The sequence below is a fragment of the Dama dama genome, chromosome 30, assembly GCF_033118175.1.
Source record: "Dama dama isolate Ldn47 chromosome 30, ASM3311817v1, whole genome shotgun sequence".
Lineage (NCBI taxonomy): Eukaryota > Metazoa > Chordata > Mammalia > Artiodactyla > Cervidae > Dama > Dama dama.
Window position 1 is genome coordinate 24,570,158 of NC_083710.1, and position 23,189 is coordinate 24,593,346.

Consider the following 23,189-nt stretch of genomic DNA (forward strand, 5'->3'; position numbering starts at 1 on the left):
GGGGATGGATGGATGGATAGATGGATGGGTGGGTGGGTGGACGGACGGACGGATGGATGGACGGACAGACGGGTGGGTGGGTGGACGGGTGGGTGGATGGGTGGATGGATGGATGGGTGGGTGGATGGGTGGATGGATGGGTGGATGGGATGCCTACTCTGGATGCTATAGAATAAGTTATACATATTTATTCCCCCATCATACTACAATTTAGAGTTCAAGGCATGCAAAAAATGCACAATCTCCACATTGAAGATCTGGGGAAATTTCATGTGAAATAATTCTAGAGTTGTAACTCTCCTAAGAGCTACAAACTACTCCAGGCTTGAGTGTCAGCAATTAACTCCACTTGAAAGTGAAACACCTGCTGATTATAGGGGTGTGAGAGGTGGTCAGATGAAAAAGAGTCTCATTCTTTTTCAAATATTAACTCTAACAGATGCCTGAGAGAAAATTACTGAGAACTGCATTCATTTCCAACTGTCTTCTTCTTTTCTTTAATCTCTAACGACATGTAACCTACCATGTATTTTGTACTTAATACAACACCTGCGAACCTCATAGAAATGTCTGCAACTCTGAATTAGGTCACAAGGACAGACTTTGGACAGAATCTGCTTATTCTTCCCCAAAATGTGCCTTCACTTAACTGACAACACAGTCTCTTTCTCATATTGAGTCACCAGATTTATTAACTGCTATGTCTCGAGAACAAGATTGCTTAGAGTACTTATAATATTTATTGTATTACATATAATAAATAAATGCATTCACTTTTATTAATAATAAATAAGGCAAGGCACCTTGTTCCAAACTGATTGTGCTATATTTTGCTTCTTTCCCCCCCCCTTTTTTGCAGAATGTCATTTGCTAAAAGTTTCAAGTCATGCCCAATGACTAATGTATTGTTCTCTTCCCAGGAGGGGGGGAGAAGCATGAGGTACCTGGTACCCAGCAAAAGCCCTAACGGCAGAGTTATCAGTGAAATTCCTCCAAGTGACAAAGGGCTACAAGAGGGGTTCCTCGCTGGTACAACCAGGTCACAAGCCTAAGAAGGCTTGACGGGTGTGGCTGGCTCCCTCCCCAGGGCCCGCTCTGTTTCCGATCTGGGCTTTGCTGGCCAGGCTAGGCTCCTGCCCCTGGCTCTCTGTGGGACCTCAGGCTCCAGGAATTTGGACCGAGTGGTAGAGACATCGCCGACAGAGAGGGCAACTGCCAGCTTCCTCCCTATGCTGTCTTGTGATTCAAAGCAGATTCTGCTCCACTTTTTTAAAAGGGGGAGCACGTTAACACCGGAGACCCACAAGAACAGGAGTCAGCAAGGAAACTCGGCCAGTCCCATCCAAGAGAAGGTGAGTGAACAGCTCGTCTGCAGTGAATCATGGCAGGGACGTGGTCACGGGGAGCCTAAGGGCATGAAGGGTTGATTCCTGCATCCCTGGGGGAAATGATAGGAGCATCAAGACCACTGGGACTTGGTCATTTCCAAAAGACCCTGGACTGGGGCTTCCAAACACACACAGAGAAAGACCCCCACACCTGTGCACACCCCCACCCCATGATGCCTTTGTGCTCGGCTGCAGAAGGAAAGAGCTGAGAAAAAGAGGATGCTTTTCCATGTAGGGCCTTTATCTGAAATAAACACCGTTGAGCCCAGTGGCTTTACATGCGAACTTCTCATCATCCTCAGATGACTTCTTTGGGCTGGGACCCTCTCTCACCAATCCTGCCTGATATCAAAGTCAGACAACTGAACAGAAGTTGCCACAGGCTGTCCGTGTGGCACAGTCACTGAGACCACCTTGTGTCTGCTTTTCTCTTCTTTGCATTAATTTCCAGCAAACGCACTCTCTTCCTTGAAGGGGTACATCTCTGTAGCAGTTCTATCTGTAGCATTCTACTCCCTGTGAAAGTGTCCTTTTTATGAAAATAATTCACATCACAAGCATTCTGATATCCTAGGCACAGTTAGCTCATGGATCAATATTTTAATGTGCATTTATAAGCCCAATCTTTCATGGATCACCCAGAGGAGACCAGGACTAGAGTCCCAGACCTGTTTCCATCCCCATGTTTTCTTAAATGACCCACTGAAGTCTCTAAACCTCATCATCTCTATATTTGCAATATAATAACAGCTACCTTATAAGACTGTTGTAAAGATTAACTGAGAAAATACAAAGTCCTTTTTAACAGAGTATATTATTTGTTATTACTATTATTATTACTGATAGACTTGGCCCAGCTCTGAGCTAACTAAGTACCGAGAAAAATGATTAGACGTACTTTTCATGTTTCTGAGCCAACATAATGCTTCTGGTCTGACCAGAGCTTCACCCAAGGTCATGCATGTAGTAAGTGACAGTTGCTCAGTCACCCAGTCATGTCCGACTCTTTGCAACCCCATGGACCACCAGGCTTCCCTGTCCTTCACATCTCCTGGATTTTGCTCAAACTCATGTCCATTGAGTCAGTGATACCATCCAACCATCTCATCCTCTGTTGTCCCCTTCTCCTCCTGCCTTCAATCTTTCCCAGTATCAGGGTCTTTTCCAATGCTTAGACAGAGCAGGCCTAAAATCCAGGTCTTCCAACTCACAGTTTGATTTCCAGCGAGTGTTTCTAAGGCCGATACAGAGACGCATTCCGCTGCGGGCAGAAGGGTGATGGGTAACAAGCCTGCGAAGTGATCCTCACTGACAGCCCCAGGCCCACTTCTCTGCAGGATGGAGTGGCTCCTGCCTCACTTGCATCTCTTCCCTCCCCTGCAGGAGCCATGCAGTCTCTCCTGCTGGCCCTCTTCCTCCTTCACGCCTGCCCCTCCGGAGGAGCCAGCAACCTCCATGAGGACCTGACGCTGCTGAGGACGGACCTGGCGCTTCGCCTGTACCGGAGCGTGGCCACGGCCGGCAACCAAACCAACCTGGTCCTCTCCCCCGCCGGCGCCTTCATCCCCCTGGAGCTCCTGCAGTTTGGAGCCCGGGGGAACACCGGCCGGCAGCTGGCCCAGGCCCTGGGCTACACCGTCCACGGTAAGTGGGCCGCTGCTCCTCCCACTCTGCTGCTCACGCCCACTGCCCTGCTCACACTCACGGCCCTGCTGACACTCACACCTGACCTCACGCTCAGACTGCCTTGGGTGGCAAGCAGAGAAGGCTGCCCACTGGCAAGTGTGCAATAGAAGGCGTTGACACTCTACGTCGTGGTGGTGGTTGTTTAGTCCCTCAGTCTTGTGCATGGACAGTAGCCCACCAGACTCCTCTGTCCGTGGGATTCTCCAGGCTGGAATACTAGAGTGGGTCATCATTTCCTTCTCCAGAGGATCTTCTCCACCCAGGGATCGAACCCACATCCCCTACATTGCAAGGCGAACTCCCCACCACTGAGCCACCAGGGAAGCCCACATCGTGGTTACTCTTGATAAAATTTCTAAGGTTCCCTTCTACCCTTGGGTTTGGCGGCAATTTCTCAATTGCATTTTACAAGCCCTTTTAGAATGCTTACTAGATGCCAGAAACTGCTAGAAGCACCTTACCAATACAATCTAATTCACTGTAGCAACAACCCTATTGAGGTAGGTAATTATCTCATCATCCCTATTCTAGAGATAAGTCAATTCAGGCACAGAGCGTGTAAGCAAGTTGTCCAAGGTCACACAGCTAGCAAGTGGTCAGGCTGGAACTCAAGCCCAGGCTGTCTGGTTCCAGAGCCCATCCCACTGTCACAAATGTGTGGCTTCTAGGCAGAGTCATAATTACCAACATAATTCAATATTTATGAGTTTAAGCTGGAACTCAAGCCCAGGCTGTCTGGTTCCAGAGCCCACCCCGCTTTCATAAATGTGTGACTTCTAAGCAGTCATATTTACCAACATAATTCAGAACACCTCTGCCAGTGGGGGCAAGAGTCTTGTGATGCCAGGCCAGCCACACCTGGCCCCACTTGGGACCTCTGGCATGGCCTGGCCCTGGTCCCAACCTCCCAACTCCATCCGAACACAAACACTATACACAAACCTTTTTTTCTCAATCTAAGAATAAGATGCCAGTGAAAAAGGATGAGAATTAAAATTATATAAATTAATCCTTTTTTAGAGCACCCAGAAACTAATACCGAGACAGTCATAGCAAGAGCTCCCTTGGAGTTGACATCTTGAGTTGGCAAGGTGAACACTCCAGACCGCAGGCCACAAGGCACTACCTGTGTGTCCTGTCCCCACCCCACCCCCATCCATACCCTGTCCTCTGCCAAAATAATTCTTGTGAGACTGCTGGCCGACCTGCAAATGTTTTCTCTTAGGATAAGTGAAGACAAACATAAGTTATCAAGTTGAATTTTGCCCGGCAAGTATATTATGGAAATGCACGTATCCGTGGAGTTACTCTCCAGCCACATTAGATTCAGTGCAGAGCCATCCATCAAGGATTTCTGAGCTCCTGCTTTGTGGGCTGGTGCCACGCCAGGAATTGAGCAGCCAGGTATATGAGGAACCCTTTGGACACAAGACTCTCAGTCTCGTAGGAACAATGCTCACAGAAACACATTTTTAATAAGGGGCAGTAAGTGTACTTCTGTGAAATACATTCGTACCGCGGAGGGAATGATTTATTCTACTAGCAGATCAGGAAGGCTCCCCAGATAACAAGACACCTGAGCTGGGTTATGAAGAACAAATAGGAATATGAAAGAGGGGCAGGCATTTCAGCCTTGAAACATTTTCTCACAGAAGTCAGGATTAGGGGGAAAGTGAGAAATGCAAATGGAGTTACCCTGCAGAGACAGGGAACTGATGACAGTGCCTTGCTCTCAGGTAAAGTCAGGGTACCTGCTTAAGCAAAGTATGGCGATTAACAGGGTTCCCATAGAGCCCATTCAAAAATTACCAAACATCCAGAATGCTTAATGGTCAGACTCTGGGGAACATAATCCCACTTTTTTTTTCTTACTTATAAATGGCTTCATTATCTCATGGATCCACGGTTAATTATTACAAACAGGAATGTGCTGCTTGCAGAGTTCTAGTTAATGGAATACCCCTGCCTTTGTTTGCCCCCAAATGGCTCAGAGAATCACATGGGTGCTGATTAAGTCAACCTGCTCCTGCCCACCACCTGCCCTGTCCCAGTCTTTCTTTTACAAAGGAGCACAGACCAGGAAGGTGAACCCACAGCCCAGGGGCTTGGGGCATTGGTCCCATCTGATCAACAGAGCTCTATCCACATTTGCAAGGAGACAATGGGCGCTTGTCTTCTCACTGACATCCGGCCAATAGGTGACCACCAACAGCTTGTTTTCTTTTTTTTGTTTTGTTTTTTAATATTTATTTGGCTGTACTGGATCTTAGTTGTGGCACATGGGATCTTTGATCTTTGTTTTGGCATGCAGGATCTTCTTTTTCAGCTAGGCGTGTGAGATCTAGTTCCCGGACCAGGGATTGAACCCAGGCCCCCTGCACTGGGAGCAAGGAGGCTTAGCCAGTGGACCACCAGGGAAGTGCCCAACCACCAGCAGCTTTGCCAGTATCCCCACCAGCTGGTCCTAAAGCTGGGCATGAGTTTCAGAGCAGGCACCAGTGATATCCCCAAAATATCTTTGTTTTCACCACATGAAAATATGATTTCCCAATCGTCCAAGTTCAAGGGATTTCCAATGCTTTTCCAAATCAATTAATAAAGAACACGTCTCAGCTTTCTGTCACACACAAGAAGAATGCTGGGAACAGAGGCCTCAGAGATGGGGGTGGGGAAGAATTGTTTGATGACACATGTGGACTCACTTTTACAGTTGTTATATCACTTGATCCTTATAGAAATCATATGCAATTGCCAAGCCTCCTAAAGTCCCTGTTTTACCAATGTGACAAGAGGTTAATGACTTGCTAAGACTCAGCTCACCCAAAAGGTGAGTGATAGAGCCGGGATTCCAGTTCCAGATTTTCTGACTCCAAATCCTGTGTTCTTTCCTCAACTCCTTAGCCTCCCTCTCAGCCACCGAGCAGTCATACAAATTTATCTAAGCCCCCGGCCTTCATTATTTTCCACCAGACATGGCTTCCCAGGTGGCACAGGTGGTAAAGAACCCACCTGCCAATGCAGGGGAAAAAGAGATGTGGGGTTCAATCCCTGGGTTGGGAAGATCCCCTGGAGGAGGGCATGGCAACCCACTCCAGTATTCTTGCCTGGAGAATCCCATGGGCAGAGGAGCCTGGAGGGCTACAGTCCACGGGGTTGCAAAGAGTGGGACACAACTGGGTGACTAAGCACAGCAGAGACAAGACTGGGAAGCACAGGCAACGCAGCCAAACAGGAGGCTCTGTGAGGTTCTCCCCAGCAGAGGGGCAGACTGCTCCCAGCCCACCTGTCCTTCACCTGGCAGGGAGCAGGGGGAGGGGGGCGGTGAGGGACCACCCCAACAACCAGATGACACTGAGCAACTTTATTAATCTGTCTGAACCCCCGCTCCCTCATCTATAAATGCGATCATAATTGCTCTTAATTCGCAGGGTTGTTGAGAAGATTAAAAGTGATCCTGCTTGCAGAGGGTTTAGCAGAGTCTGTCAACCTTCAGCGTTTTTTATTCTGATGATACAGATTCATTCCAGCAGCATCTAGAAAACCACTTCCAATGTGCTAATGGTAGGGACAAACCAGGCTCCAGCTGAGATAAGATTTCTCAAGCCCACTGACTCTGCACCTTGGACATGTGTATCTGGAAGGATGGCGGGTCCCCTGGGCCGGAGAGGGTGAGAGGACAGAACGGAGAGCTCTGTGACACCTCCTAAGGTCACGTGACACTGAGGACCACAGACACATCTCCGTTCACCCCTGCAGACAGTCTACATCCTACAGGAATGTGATTCGATGAGTATTTATGACCCTTCCTCAGGAAAGGACAATCTGATGAGTGCTATTTTTTCATTCACAGTTTTTCTCATTAAAACAAAAACAAGCACTTCAGTTAGGCTGTAATTCCCTAGGCTATGTGTTTATATATGCCTTGAGTTCAGTTTTTACAGCGGTAGATTCTAAGACGTGGCTTTGGTGGTGAAAGTTCTGTGGAGTAAACCTGCCCACAACCACATCCTACAGCCTAGTGGCTGGGGACCCTGGCCCGGGGTGTGTTCTGGGTGCCGTTGCCCCCAGAAGGACTTTAGCCAGGCAAGTTGGGGGCGGTGGGGGGGCTGCGTCTGCTGCTATCTCCTGGCCTGGCCTCTGTGAGGGGACATGGAATGGACAGGCACCCAAGCCAGGTAGGAGGTCATTCCACCTGGTGCTCTGGGAGAGCCGGTGGAGGTGGGGTGGGCAGATAGAGGGTGCAAAGAGCCTGGGAGTCACGGGGGAGAGTTGTGGGCAGCCAGGGGGCCGTCCCTTAGATGAAGGGGAGGCAAAAAGGAAAAGGAAGGGCCGTGTTCTACAGGCAGCCTGCCTCAAAGGGGTCCTGCTGGCTGGAAAAGCTCTGTGTGCACGGGTCAGGAGGGTACGCCACTGTGTCGTGACTCAGCAGTAGATCCACATGCCCAGGGGAGAAGAGAAGCCACAGTTGTGAACAATAGCATGAAAAAGAATTCCACCGTGAATATGCAGAGAAGGAAGCGGCCTCCTGCGTGAGCTGTAAATGACTAGAAGTCCACCATCAGGAAGGTAGAAGCTATGGACTCTTTCAAATGCCTAGTATTTCAACACTCTCGCAGGTTCCTGCTGACATGAATAATGGGCTGTCTGCTGGGGCTCAGAGAGATGGGGGGATGGGAGGAGTCCTTACCTTTCCCCTAGATTTTCCAGGTTGAAAGCAGAGTTCCACAAAAGACTGCATCCAAACGCTACTCAGACGTGCAGGCGTGGGGATGAACATGAGACCCTGTACCAGAGATATCGGCAATTCAACACCCTGGTCACTGCCCTGCACTGCTACTCGTGACGTTCCCCATAAATCCACTGGCCTTGTACATACTTGAAGCCCCTTGCCCACCAGCCCAGGCCTCTCTGCTTTAGCAGTGCTCCATATATCTGGCTCGGAGAAGGAAATGGCAACCCACTCCAGTGTTCTTGCCTGGAGAATCCTAGGGACAGAGGACCTGGTGAGCTGCCGTCTATGGGGTCGCACAGAGTCGGACATGAATGAAGCAACTTAGCAGCAGCAGCAGATATCTGGCTCAAGAAGTTTAGCAAGCACAGTCTTTGGGAGATTGGTAGTGTTTTTCTATCTGACTTAATCTCAGCTAGATTTGGGCTTCCCAGGTGGTTTAGTGGTAAAAAATCCACCTGCCAATGCAGGAGATGAGGGTTTGGTCCCTGGGTTGGGAAGATCCCCTAGAGAAGGAAATGACAACCCACTCCAGTATTCTTGCCTGGGAAATCCCATGGACAGAGGAGCCTGGTGGGCTACAGTCCATGGGGTCACAAAGAGGCAGACACAACATAGCGACTAAACAATAACAGCCTGATTTCTTTCAAATCTAGCGTGGTTTCTTCCCCCTCGACTTTTCATCTGTGGATCCAGGTTAACTCCTGAGCAACTGAGCTATGACTTTTCCAAACTGACTGTCTACGGTAGATGAACCTCGGGACTAAGAGTAGAGAGGCCGGGGTCCCATTCCCATGTACCCAGCAAGCAGAACCAGGGGTAACTCCTGTCTTACACTCACCATTTTGACTGATCTTCTTTGCAGACCCCAAGGTCAGAGAATGGCTGCGGGCTGTCTATGCCGTGCTGCCCAGCACCAGCCCGGGTGCCAAGCTGGAGCTGGCCTGCACCCTCTACGTGCAGACGGGGACACCACTCACCCCCTGCTTCGTGGATCAGGTCACCCGATGGGCAAACAGCAGCCTGCAGCTGGCTAATCTCAGGGAGCCCAACAGCACTGCCATGCTGGCCAACGGATGGGGCCCCAGGCAGACCGCAGGTAAAGGAAAAACCATCCACCTTGATGAGGTTAATGGAGGAGGGCTGGGGAGACAGGTCCCAGCTGTTACCATCAGAAGTCATGCAATGGGTACACGGGCCGCCCTCACCTGCAGCAGAGGCTTGTCCTCTTGGGAAACCTGACCCTCGAGTGAAGCAGGGCTCACTTTTGGTTCTGTTTGGTCTCTTCCCCACCCCCACCCCACCCCCAGGGACAGACACACACCACCCCCGCACACACCCCCCACGCAAAAGGGTGCTCTTCAGAATCCCAGCAGAGGGGGCCCAGCAGGCTTTGTGCCATGCAACATCCCCAGGTGTGTTTCCACTGAGCTCTATTCTCATCAACCACTAACCCTCTTCAATGCAAAATGCAGTAGGAGCCCAAAAAGTGGTTTCTTAGGGATTTCGCTGAAGGAAATAACTGTATGTAATAACAGTATAAAATGTTTAGCCCAGGGTTATCAAAGGAAAAGACTGGTAAACAACCTACCTGTTCAGCAAGTAGGGATGGTTTAATGAAAATCAGCACGTGCACTTTGCAGATGAAAATCAGCACGTGCACTTTGGCGGGCTACAGTCCATAGTGTAGCAAAAAGTCAGATAGGACTGAGCACACACACATATCATGCAGTTGTAATGACCATCAAAGATGATGAACGTCACGAACACTTACTGAGTGCTCAGTTTATTTCTTCAGCACTCTTCTAAGTATTCTGTGGTGACGAGCTCAGTTTTCCCTCACAATAATCCTGAGAGCTACGTGCCATCATTGTCCCCATTTTAGAAACAGAGAAACAGAGGCACAAAGAATCGGGCCTCTAGCCCTGTATCCACAGAGCAGGGGATTCTAACCCAGGCAGTCTGGCTCCAGCGTCCTTGATGATTACAAAGGTTACAGAGAACTAGGGAGAACACTGAAGACCCGATGTTTAAAAAGGCAGAACAGGGAACATGCAGTTGATGAATTAAGAAACAGTATGTGGGCAGGGTGCAGAGGTGAACTGTGAGCATTAAGATCTTTACTGATAAGGAGGCTTCCTCTTGCAGTTTGCTCCAACATTTCACAATGTCTTTCAATTTACTTCAAAATGCTTAACTCCCTGCTGCAGCTCGTGGAGCTGCCAAGAGGCCCAAGGCCACGGTTAGCTGCTATCAACCCCAGGGGTGAACGGCCCTCTAAGAAGGAGATGGTACCGCTGAGAAGACCGGGGCCAGGCTGCTTGGGTTCAAGTCCAAGGTCTCCATCTTGGGCAAGTGGGCAGATGGTGGCTTTGTTGCTCACAAGTATGTGACCTTGGACAAGGTTGGTGCCCCATTTTTAAAACTGGGAATAACAACAGAACTGGTAGGAGGAGTCGAGGAGGGTTTGCTAAAGCATTGAAGACAGAGCCTAGCACAAAGTTTGTGTTTATCAAGGGGATAAAGAGCTGGAGGAACACCGTCCCTTGACAGGCGGCCAGCCAGCTCCCCTCTTCGGTAAGGCAGGAGACTTAAAAGTCCCTGGAGGTCATCATGTAAACAAGGGCTCCGCCAGGGAGGAGGCCCGAGAGCACCTGGGGCGATGGGAGTGGGGGCTGGGGGTGGCACTGTGTAGCACCTCCGGGGCACAGCACCCAGTCTCACTTTTGAGTCTCACCCCCGCCCCCGCCCCAGGGGTCTGCCTGAGCAGGGCAGGCCTTCTGCTTCTGGGAAACAATCCCAGCCAGAACTAACTGGAACCAGCCCGTAGCACCCACAAGCTATACATTAAAAAAAAAAAAAAAAAAAAAATTAAAGCCTGGTCTCCAACGGCAGCTCTTTACAAACACACAGTTCCACAGTTAAGAGTACGAACAAGCAAGCCACAACCCGCCTCCGAGGATGCCTCACGCGGGCGACAGCGTCTCAGCGGCCCCCTGCTCTCTGCTCGCAGGGGACGGGCCGGTGGGCTCCACGTGGGAGCAGGGCGGCGGCGGCGCGGAGTCTGCGCAGCTGGTGCTGGTGAGCACCGTGTCCTTCCAGAGCGCCTGGCGGCATCAGTTCTCCTTCTCGGACACTCAGCTCCTGCCTTTCACCTGCGCCCAGGGCCTGGCCCTCGAGGTTCCCATGATGTACCAAATGGCCGAGGTCAACTACGGTGAGCGGGAGGAGCCCGGGAAGGGAGGGCTGGGCTCTGTTCTAAAAGGATGCGGCTGAGTGGGGCCGCGGATCCCTGTGAGATGCCAGGCGCGCCCGTGGAGTAAGGGAAGACCAGGGAGGTGGAGACTCAGGACAGTGAGGGAGCCAATGGGGAAGAGAACCCCGATTTCATGCCTGGCTTTTCCCTATGCATGGAGCAAAGCGGGGAGTCATATGACTGTTTGGGCAAACCCCTTCCCCTGACAATCACCCCCTCAAGATGAACACCTGCCTCAGTGTTTGGTGCTGAGAAATGCCGGGTGGTGGAGAGTCCAGTCTAGAAGGTTCCCTGGAGCATGTCCACCCTGAAGTGCTCATCACTTTGCCTGCCCATCCTGCTGGAAGTCACTCATCCCCCTCGTGGTGGGGTGCACCTGCAGCCCCCCTTCCCAGCAGACTGTTGTGTGTGCTGTGGATGCTCCAGGGTGGGGGGCCCAGCAGGACCAGGGAGGAAGGGCCTTGCCGCCTTGCCTGCCTCACATCTCCTCTCCTGGTCACCCCTCCAAACCCTGGTTTGCATGCTCAGCCCCCTCCAGCTTGTGGGACTAATTATGTTCCTATTCCAGAAGAAGTCAGTGAGACTTAAAACAGTGTTTTAGGACCTTTGGTGTTGGGAACACTTGCTATCATCCTGCTTTGATTCCATACAGGACCCTTGTGAGTTCCCAGTGCATTTATTCATTAGCTTATTCAACCAATAATTATTCACTGAGGTCAAGTAAGATGGGAATGGAAGAATGTCTGTTGAATAAGTAAACATACATTTACAAACGATTATATTGAAAGTGAAAGTGAAAGTTGCTAAGTCCTGTCCAGCTCTTTGTGACCCCATGGACTGTACAGTCCATCGAATTCTCCAGACCAGAATACTGGAGTGGGTAGCCTTTCCCATTTCCAGAGGATCTTTCCAACCCACAGATCGAACCCAGGTCTCCCGCATTACAGGTGGATTCTTTACCAAATGAGCCATTGAGCTGACCAAAAAGTTTGTTCAGATTTTTCCATAAGCTATTATGGAAAAACTCAAACAAACTTTTTGGCCCAGCCAATAATTCTTGCTCCTAACACTTTCCTGTCGCTGCTGTGGCCCATGCTGGTTGATCTGTCTGCTGGGTGATGCTGGCAGGCAGATTCTGAGATGTTCCTGTTCTCCCCAGCACACAGTGCAGGGTGGCTGGCACACAGTGGAGGCTGAGCAAGTATTTACTGAGCAGATACAAAAAGGAGTATGAACCATGTCCCTGTCTTTCCCTACTGACTGTAAGATTTTGCTGCAGTGGCCACTCGGCTCTGCTGTCTGTCCACCCTAAGGCCCAGGCCTCCCTGTCCTCCCAGGGAAGGGATCGAGCCTGGAGTTCTGCCCGAGACTGGGGCAGCCACAGGCTGCCAGGTCAACCCAGCTCACCTATATTGCTCCCAATTGTTTGCCCGTCTTGGTCCATCACTGGGTCTAGCCACTACATCTGCATTCACCAGAAACCCTCTCTGGGTCTCCTGATCTCTGGCCACTGTGTCTGCTGCCACCTGCCACCTGCCCCATCACATACTTCTGAAATTAGGCTGTGCCCAGTGGCCTGGACTTGTCCTTGGCCAGTCATGGCCATCACCCGCAAGCTCCCAGCTGTCCATCCTGAAGCCCACTTGTTTATGTCACAGGGTACAAATTATCAGTTCAAATCCATCCTGAACTCCTGTTTCCTTAGGTCTTTGCAATGCTTTGTGCTTCCCAGGCGGCTCAGTAGTAAAGAATTCACCTGCCAATGCAGGAGACACAGGAGACACGGGTTCAATCCCTGGGTCAGGAAGATGCCCTAGAGGAGGAAATGGCAACCCACTCCAGTATTCTTGCCTGGAAAATCCCATGGACAGAGGACCCTGGTGAGCTGCAGTCCACGGGGTTACAAAGAATCAGATGTGACTTAGCAGCTGAGCATGCTCCACGCATGCATGTGCAGTGCTTTAGACATTGGGAAATTTCATGTGACATCTAGGCTTAGAGCTCTGGTTGCATGAGTGTGTGCTAAATCACTTCAGTCAGACTCTTTGCAACCCCATGGACTGTAGCCCACCAGGCTCCTCCATCCATGGGATTCTCCAGGCAAGAGTACTGGAGTGGGTTGCCATTTCCTTCTCCGGGGGATCTTCCCGACCCAGGGATTGGACCCAGGTGTTCTGCATTACAGGCAGACACTTCAATGCAGGAGACACGGGTTCGATTCCTAGGTCAGGGACAATCCCCTGGAGGAAGGCATGGCAACCAACTCCAGTATTCTTGCCTGGAGAATCCCGTGGACAGCGGAGCCTGGAGGGCTACAGTCCATGGGGTCCCAAAGAGTCAGACATGACTGAGCAACTTCACTGGTTCACTGGTTACCACTAGCGCCACCTGGGAAGATTTTGGTTGAAAGATAGGAAAATCTGACACCAAGAGGCTGGGTCCTGATATGGTAACAACAGGCCAGGATTATAGTGGCTGTCCCTTTAAGAAGGGGTTTGGCTCTCTCCTGTGCCAGCACCCCCACCCTGCCCAGCCACTGCAGGCCCCGGGACTCAAGCCGCATGAGAATGTCTTAGAGACGTTCTAGGTCTTAGGATCAGCCAAGGTGGCCACAAGCTCCCAACAGTCTTGGTCCTCAAACAGCTCCCTGAAGGTGAGGTGGATACCTGATTGTTAATGAAATTCATTGTTTCCAGTTCTGGGAGCTGGCCCCTCCCAGTGTCTGGCACTGTCTGTTTCCTTGGGCTCCCGGGACAGAACTGATTCCCCCATCCACTGAATCCCCCAGGCCAGTTTCAGGACCCTGCGGGCCATCAGGTGGGGGTGCTGGAGCTGCCATACCTGGGAACTGCGGCCAGCCTACTCCTGGTCCTGCCTCGGGACAGAGACACACCGCTGAGCCACATTGAGCCCCACCTCACAGCCAGTCTCCTCCACGCCTGGACCACCAGCCTGAAGAGAGCCCGGATGGAGGTGTTCCTGCCCAGGTGAGCAGCTGCATCGTCCTGGCGGCGGGCTCCTCAGACTGCTCCAGTTGGCCAGACCTGGATTACAAAACCCAGACGGCTGACTCTAGGGTCTGTGCAGTTACCTTGGAGAGTGCCCCCTAAATCTTATCACATTCTAAGAGTATACAGCCATCGTTTTTCAAAACCAAACAGGCAAGATCGCTTATGCAGTTGAGCAAATATAGATATAATTCCCATCAGAAGGCAAATTGAAGCATAAAAGTTGAAGGCTTTACATCCTTGCACTGAAGGTTTCATTCTTTCTAAAGAAAGGTGAGCCTTTCTTTAAGAAAACCCAATAGGTACAAATACAAAACCCCAAGAGGTCAAAAAGTTAAATGATGGTGCTGGATTTTGCTTCTCCAAAGCAAAACCAATTTGCAAAACTCATTACTTTACAACGGGTTCCTCAAGGAGAATCTCTAAATGATAAGCTTCATTTGAAATCAGAGTAAATGCATAATTAATTTGGAGACCAGCATTTAAACAAAAAATTATCCGAGGGTTCATTTGCAGCATGTGGATTCTTCATGCTCCTCCCACTGGCCACCTCGGCCTCCTCCACTGACCAGGCTCTCTGCATTGCTGAGCCAGAGGCCTTGGCAGGGCTCCCTCGAGGAGTTAAAAATAAGTCCAGGCCCTGGAACAAAAAACAGAGAGAGAGAGAGAGAGAGAGAGAGAGAGACCCAGTGAGTGAAGGGCCAAGGTCTAAAGTGGGATCGGCCTAGCGAGGGCAGAAGGTGAATTAAACTCAGAGATAACGCCTATCTCTCCAAACCAAATATTTGGACCCCAAATCAAAGCCCAAAGACTGGCTATTTCAGCAGATCTTTCTAGCATGGAGCAGAAGCAAGCCTGATGTTTCTTTTATGTTTACGAGAAGCTCAGCAAAAGAAGAAGAGCTTTGAAGGCTAACAATAGAGAGAAAATGCAGCTGGGGTAGGACTTTGCTACAGTCTCTTTGAGTGTAGGAGACAGATGGCTGGCCTCATCCTGGAGCAGCTGATATAAGGAAGAGGCCCCAGGGAGATGCCCAGCGCCACTGAGAACTATTCACTGGTGCTGATTCTGCCTTTAGAACTTGCAATCCCTTGAGAAAAGATCCCAAAAAAACTTTGGAGGATGGGGAAGGGACAAGAAGGCAGAGGTCATAGTAACCCAAGTATTCATTCACACTTGACCTTATCTGGATTAAAAACAATTTTTTTTTTTTTAATCTCCCTAAGACTATTCAGCCTGCTATCTGAGAAGAATAGAAGTTTTTAGGGAAATAAAACTTCCCTTACCTTTTAGGGGTGTTTCACAGGCAAAACTAACCAAGTTTATTGAAAAGACTGTTCTGACTTCCACTGAATTTTCTTGACACTCTTGTCAAAGTCAATTGGCCATAAATATAGGTTTATTTCTAGACTTCCAGTTTTATTCTATAGGTACAAATGTCTGTACTTTTGCCAGTACTGCACACTCTTGATTGCTTACTGTAGTTTTTTAATGCATTTAGAAATCAGCAAGTATGAGTCCTTCAACTTTGTTTTTCTTTTTTAAGATTGTTTTGGCTATTGTGGGTTCCACATCTTTCTATGTGAGTTTTAGGATCAGCTTATCAGTTTCTGCCAAATAAATAGCCAGGTTCTTGATATGGACTTTGCCGACTCTGTAGATTAACTTGGGGAATATTGCTTTATAACAATATTAAGTATTCCAGTCCATGAACACAAGATGTCTTTGATTTTATTCAGGTTTTCTTTAAGTTTTTATCAATGGTGTTTTGTAGTTTTCAGTGTACAGGTTTTGTTAAATTTACTTCTAAGTATTTTATTCCTTTCAATGCTGTTGTAAATGGGATTTCATTTTCAGATTGTTCATTGCTAGTGTAAAGAAACAGTTAATTTTTGTATCTTGATCTTGTATCCTGCCACCTTGATGAATTCATGTATTAGCTCTAATAGTTTTTTCTCTGTGTGTATGAGTGTGTGTGTGTATTCCTTAGGATTTTCTATATACAAGACCAGGTCGTCTGTGAATAGAAAGAGATTTAGTTCCTTCTTTTGATTCTGGACACATTTGCTTTCTTTTTCTTGTGTAATTGCCCTGTACACCCTTCAGTAAAGTGTTAAATAGAAGTGGTGATCATCTTTATCTTGTTCCTGATCTAGGGGGAAAGCATTCAATCTTTCACCATTAAGGATGATGCTAGCTGTAGGGGATTGTAAATGCCCATTTTGAGGCTGAAGAAATCTCCTTCTATCCCAAGTTTGTTAAGTGGTTTTTGTTTTTATAAAAGAATGTCAAGTGCTTTTTCTGCATCTCTTGAAATGATCACGTCGCCCTTGTCCTTTATTTCATTAATATGGTTTCTTACATGGGTTGATTTTCGTATGTCAAACCCACCTTGCATTCCTGGGAGAAATCCCACTTGGTCATAGAGGGATTTATGTGTTGCTGGATTCAATTTTTTAATATTTTGTTGAGGATTTTTACATCTGTATTCATAAGGGACACTGGTCTGTCATTTTCTTGTGATATCCTTGTCTAGTTTTGGTAAAGGGTATTTTTTCTAACTCAAGATATCTTTGTAGCATCTCTTCTGGCCTAGCCTTTGTAGCCATACAAGAAACAAATCACTGTCCTCTTTCATAGTCATACCTCGTTTTTACTATTGTCTTTAGTTACTAAAAATGGTATTACCTAGCTTTATCTCCTACCATGACCACAACACGTGGCTTCAAACATACCTTAGCTCTTTCTCAATATCAATGAGAAACAATAGAACCACAGTGGTAACAATAAAGTGCTGCATGAGCGGTACTGGGCATTGTTCTGAGCACTTCACCAGGATTATTTCACTTACTATTCACAAAACTAAGAACTGAGCACTAGTATTAGGCCCATTTCCTAAGTAAAGAAACCGAGGCAAAGAGAGGCAAAGTCACTTGCCCAGGTTCCCTCCACTAGTAAGAGGCTGAGCCAGCATTCAAGCCTAGGCACTAGCTCCCAAGTTCATGTTCTTAACCACTATGTTTCAGCGTTGAGAGTTCTCAGAAAACTGTGGTTTAAGGATTTAAGAAAATTTCAGAGAAGGTAGTCTAAAAAATTTTTTTGAGGAACTTCTCTGGTGGTCCAGGGATTAAGACTCTACACTTCCAGTGCAAGGGGTGTGGGTTCAATCCCTGGTCAGGGAACTAAGATTCCACATGCTGAGAGGTGTAGCCCCCCCAAAAAAATTTTTTTAAAATTTTTGTGAAATATCAGCATACTTAGAGAAAAGTGGTACCTTTTTTGGAAACTATGGCCAAGATTCAGAACACACAGTTACGGGAAAATCTGATACCTTTGTTTAAAATATTGGGCACATTGTCTTGTATGGCAGTGAAGAACTTGGATATTTAACAGTCTGGGACAATATTTTTATTCTCCTATAAGAGTTCTGCATGATTTATAGAAAAGACCATCTAAATTCCAATTTGGAAGTTTTTTGTTCTCAAAGGAAAATTACATCATTCGTCCTTTTAAAGCCTCCTTCAATGGTAAAGTTTTGAATGCCTTGCCCTGGAAGAAACATGATAAAGTTGGTGGGCTGGTTTTTCCTGCTCTCGGGACTTAACTGGGAAAACTGAAGACCCACGCTGCACACAGCAAACATGAAAATATGTTGTATCAAACAGAAAAATGTTCAGCGAGACGCTATTAGTTGGCAGTTAGTCAGCAACTGCTTTTCTGCACCTACTGTGTGTGAGAGGCCACCCAGGGGACAGATGGCAGGTGGCAGAGTCTAGACACCAAGAGCACAGGCTCTGCACTCCATCAGCCTTGTCCAGACGCGCTCCATCGCAGACTCAGGACATCCTCTTGGGCAAGCTCCTTAAACACTTTAAGCCTCAGTGTTCTATCTGTAAAATGAGAATAATAACGCGGTTACGTGATGAAGAGATGAGATCATCCACATAAAATACTCGTTGTAGTGCCTGGCACATGGTATGCATGCATGCATGCTCAGTTGTGTCCAACTCTTTGTGACCCCATGGACTGTAGCCCACCAGGCTCCTCTGTCCATGGGATTCTCCAGGCAAGACTACTGGAGTGGGTTGCCATTTCCTACACATGGTAAGCACTCATTAAATATTAATTATTATGAAGAAATAATGAGCCTCTTCTCTCAAATAGTTTACAGTATCATAAATAACACTAATAGGAAACAGACCATTCTGTACATCAAAAGAGTGGAACAAAGTGCTTAATGGGGCTTAAAGAACCGAAGGTCACAGAACAGCCAGGGAAGAAGAGGAGTGATTGCTGAACTGAGCTTAGAGGAGAGGATAGTACAATTCAAATTCAAGGCAGACCTGGAAAGAACAGCAGAAGCAAAGGTTCAGAGGTGGGAGAGGGGGCTATGGGATTAGATTAGTCAGGGGGTCGGGGTGTGGGAAGGAGCAGTGACAGATGAAGTTGGAAATGAGCCTGGAGCTCCCTGACTTTGAAGGGAGGGGGTTGGGTTGTCATGTGATGAATATCAAAGTCCACTGAGTGAAAATCCTAAGTGAAAATGTATATCTTTTGTTGTTTTAGGTTTAGGATCCAAAATCATTTCGACTTGAAAAACATTTTATATTCCTGGGGAGTCATCGATCTTTTTGATCCACTCAGAGCTAACTTGAAAGGAATTTCAGGTAACAACAGTTCTTTTTCCAAGCTTATTGGCATTGTGTGTGTGGCGGGGGAGGAGGTGATGTTTTTAATCAGTAAGCATGCACTGATGAAGGGGTTCACACCTATGAAGCCTTTAGAGGTAAACAGCCAGAGTTGATGTGGCTTAAAAGAATAAAGAAAGTGCTTTACTGTATATAAGAACATGCTGCTTCAGATGCCAGATTTGGGTTGGACTTTGTGGGGGCGGGGGTGTTTCTTGAGATGACCTCTAAGCACCACACCTTCAGAGTGAAGTCAGTGATGAGGGGTCACTATACAGCTCCCCTCCCTCTGCCCGTCATGATAGGAGATACCAGAGATTCTGGTACAGCAGAGCCCATCATTCTGACCTCCCACCATCACTCTTCGTTTCTATCTCTCCCTTCCCTCCCTCCCTGGACCTCTCTGTCTTCTTCAAATGATCTTACCCTCATCCATCCAACTTCCTTTCTTCAAATTACTTCCACAAATTATCCATAACCTGGCCTTAAAATGTTCTCCCTCCCAGAGTCTGTATTAGATTTCATGGCTCATAGTAGACAAGCTACTACTAATCTACAGGCTCTGTATTCACCTGTGGTCTGACAGAACTGACATCTAATGTTAAAAGAGAGGGGAAGGCCAGAACCTAATGTTTCAGAATCCTCCCAGGAGACCACTGGTGAAGCTACTGCCACCTCCAAAGACTCCTCAAGTTCGTTGCTGCTCTGGATAGTAATGAATTATCTGTATGAAGATGACCCTGGGGCAGGCATTGCCTTGGTTTTGAGGCTTTCCTTGCCTGAGGAGCTTATGAAACCTCTGTTTGGAATGCTAGAACCTCATAGCTCAGACACGTTTTCTAAAGCCTTGCTCAGATTTCTTTCTTCAGCCATCGCAGGAAAAAAAAGGGAGTTTAGTCCACAACGGAGTCTCAGCTTGGGTATTAGATGTGACCAGTTAGACTCCACAACAGAGTTACTTATCAGAAAACACAGGAGGCAGGCTCTATTCTAGGTTATTTATAAACCACCAGCTCTGAACTCATTGCCTAAACATGCAAAGAGATAGTAAGCAAAGCAATAGTCAAGTTTGGGCCCAGTGCCCCCCAGCAATGCTTGGCACACAGTGGGGAGCCAGTAAATACTGTTGACTTGATGAATGACGCTACCAGAAATTTCCCCTGGTGACACAGACATAATCTGGCACTGCAAGGAAAAGAAGACTAGAGCTAAAGACTAAGAGGCAAGGAAAGAGCAAGGGATGAAGGATTTGTGTGCAGTCTATCTTTAATAACACAATCCCATCACAATCTTTTTTTGTGGCTCTGGAGCTCAGCTATGGCATTCCTGTTTTGACCAGCCTAATTCAAAATTTGGGAGCCATTCTGACCTTCTCTTCCACACTGCTACATTCCAGTAGTCACTGTGACTCACTGCTTGTTCCTTCATCATTCTCAGAAATACATCCTAAAAGGCAGTCAACCCTGTGTCCTCAAAAAGAATTGAGCTCAACCCACATGATGCAGTTCTCCTATCAGTAAAGACCTCTGAGGCTCAGAGCTCCTTTGACAAGATCTAACAAGCAGCTGAGTATTAAAAAGAACCTTTTAAAATACCTAACCTCTTGTTTTACAATGCAATTAAAGTCTACTTATTTTTACTCAAATCAGCAGAAATATAGGCTTATGGACCTGGCTTGTTAAACAAGTATCAAGCAGTTACCACACGCCAAGTGGGAAGCTTGCATGCCTATTTCCTTCAGATAAAATATATCCACCTTACAATCTTCTCCCATAAAGTTTTATTCCTCTAACACAGGGATCACCAAATGAGGGCCTACCACCTGTTTTTATAAATAAAGTTTTATTGAAACACAGCCACTCCCATTCATTTAAACTCACCCATGGCTGCTTTCCTGCTATAATGGCAGAACTGAGACTTTGCAACAGATGCCATATGCTCTGTAATGGCTAAAATATTTCATATCTGGCTTTTTACAGATAGAGTTAGCCATCTAAAACATTGCTTTCCAATGTCCTTCATTAAATATGATCAATAGACTGACTAGTCACTTCTGTGCCTAAGTAGGCTGTTGACTTAATTCTGGAGACACAGCCACTAAATCTAACAATTGTTGTGTCATCACCTAAAATGGGATAGCTGCCACCCATCTCACATCTTATTTGCAGAGATGAAATTATCATATAGCAAAGCATCAACAGAGAGCTTGACAGAGAGTAAGTGATCAGAAAACGCTGGTCTCCCGTCATACAATTAACAAGGGGCTGCAACAGTTTTGTACTACTGATGGACACTCAACAACCACTGGGAACATTTGTTTTTTTCTTTCTATTTGGTACCAAAGCCCAGAATCAAGTTCCCCTTCTCCACTTGAAAGGCACTCATTTCTTCTTTTATGGCCTCAAATCCTATTTTTGCTGCATGAAGAACTTGATTGAAATCATTTCAAGGCCCAGCTGGGGCCTTGAACATAGCACTACATGTTATGAAGCTTTTAAGAATAAAGCCAGTTTCACTTACACTAAAGTCACCAGCTAGAGATCCACTTTCTGAGCAGTCCCACTTCCTGTAGGATGAGCAGGCTTTGATACCAACCCAAGCTTCCTAATCTAAGAAATAGTCCTTGTGCACAAACTTGAAACTTTGAAGGAACTGTCTTATTAACTTTTGTGACTGGTTTCCAACCTCAGCTCGGGAAGATGCACAAGCTCCCTGTTTCTATGATGTGAATGAACAAACCAGAGTTGTTTGGTTGTGAACTAAAGTTAACTTATGCCATACCAGTTACTGGGCAGAGCTGCAGTAGGTCATCAAGATGGCAACATAGGTCATTCCGGACTTCAGTCTCTTTCCCAAGAAGACCAACTAGCAAGTCTCCATACATATGTCAACATTGTAGAAATGCCCTCACCTGGGGGGTGAGGCTGAAGCACCCCTCTGAAACACAGAGACTGAGAAGGACCACATTAGAAAGTAAGAAGAAAGGGCTTCCCTGGTGGCTCAGGGGTAAAGAATCCACCTGCCCGTGTAGGAGACATGGATTCAGCCCCTGGGCTAGGAAGATCCCACAGAGCGACTAAGCCCATGTGCACCACAGCTATTGAGCCTGTGCTCTGGTGCCCGAGAGCCACAGCTACTGAGTCCGCGCGCTGTGACTACCGAGGTCCACATGCCCCACAGCCCACGCTCCACAACGTGAGACGCCCGCACACCGCAGCTAGAGAGTAGCCCCCACTTGCTGTAACTAGAGAAAAGCCCATGCAGCAATGAAGACCCAGTGCGGCCAAAAGTAAATAAATAAAGTTATACTTTTTTAAAAAGGCATAAAAAGAAAGTAAGAGGAATGGCTCTTTTCTGACCACATCACCACCCGCTCCAGGCTGATGCAGCTCTGCACTGAGAGTGCCCCCTGGTTGGTCCTTGGTTTCTCCAATGAGAGAAGAGGCCCAAGGTGGACATCTGGCTCATCCAGCACATTGAGTGTTTCAGGACACATCCTGGCAGACCCGCTCAGGTCTTGCCTCATGGATCAGAGAGATGGAGAAAGGGGGTAAAGCCTACAGCATTCAGCACCTACACCTTAAAAGAGCATACTGCAGTGGCACCTGAGCAAAACCCCCAACGAGGAGCAATGCCCATGGGCAGAGCCAAGCCAGTGGCCCCATCTGGCCAGAGGGCTCAGTTGGCACTTCTGGGATTTGGGTCTCTGGTGAAAGGGCCACCACACTCCCAACTCACCTAGGCAGGAAAGCAAGTTCACAGCCCACCCCAACTGCCAAGCATAGTCTCATGTCCCACTCATGTAGGAAGCCTGGCCAGAGAACCCAGATTGCCAAGAAGCTGGTCCTACGGCCCTGCTTGGGCAAAGAGCTAAGTCAGACACCCTGCCCAACTGTTGAGCACAGTCCCTGACACCACATAACCAGGAAGCCTGGTCAGGGACTGTGGATGACCCTGGAGCTCAACCCATGGTACCACTAAGCCAAAGCCCAGCCTGTGGCCCCACCTGACACACAGCCCAGCCAATAGCACCACCCAGTCAGGAAACACACCCTGAGTCCCCATCTGACCAGGAATGGTTGCAGAGCGCAGCCCACAACTGCCCAATCATGGTATCCAGTCAGTAGTACCATCCTGCCAGGGAACACAGCCTGCAACCTCACTCAACCAGAGGTGATTACAGAACTAACAGCTCAACCCGACCATGCAACATAGCCAGAAGCTCCACCTGAAGAGGAAGCCCACCCAGTGGCTCCACTTGAATGCACAGTCCAGCCAGCAGTCCCACCCAACCAAAGAGCCCAGCCAGCAGCAACCCCTGTAGCCTCAGAGCATATGCAATAGCCTTTTTCAAATGGAGACCCTGATAGAAGGCCTCACCCATCCATAGCTGCTAGGAGCTGACTGTTGAAGGTCTTTATCCTGCCACAGCAA

The 23,189-nt window shown here is 47.9% G+C and overlaps 2 protein-coding genes across 2 annotated transcripts in view; one reads left to right on the forward strand and one right to left on the reverse strand.

The window, feature by feature from the left end:
* The first annotated feature begins 2,776 nt into the window (after positions 1 to 2,776).
* Positions 2,777 to 23,189, forward strand: part of SERPINE3 (serpin family E member 3) — a 28,812-nt gene continuing 8,399 nt past the window's right edge. Inside the window, exons 1-5 of the mRNA XM_061133451.1 lie at positions 2,777 to 3,032; positions 8,669 to 8,902; positions 10,817 to 11,020; positions 13,848 to 14,046; positions 18,634 to 18,734. Of these exons, the coding sequence (XP_060989434.1) occupies positions 2,777 to 3,032; positions 8,669 to 8,902; positions 10,817 to 11,020; positions 13,848 to 14,046; positions 18,634 to 18,734 (994 nt within the window). The remainder of the gene's footprint in view (positions 3,033 to 8,668; positions 8,903 to 10,816; positions 11,021 to 13,847; positions 14,047 to 18,633; positions 18,735 to 23,189) is intronic.
* Positions 17,812 to 23,189, reverse strand: part of INTS6 (integrator complex subunit 6) — a 93,628-nt gene continuing 88,250 nt past the window's right edge. Inside the window, exon 19 of the mRNA XM_061133448.1 lies at positions 17,812 to 17,957. The gene's annotated coding sequence lies outside the window, so the exon portion shown is untranslated. The remainder of the gene's footprint in view (positions 17,958 to 23,189) is intronic.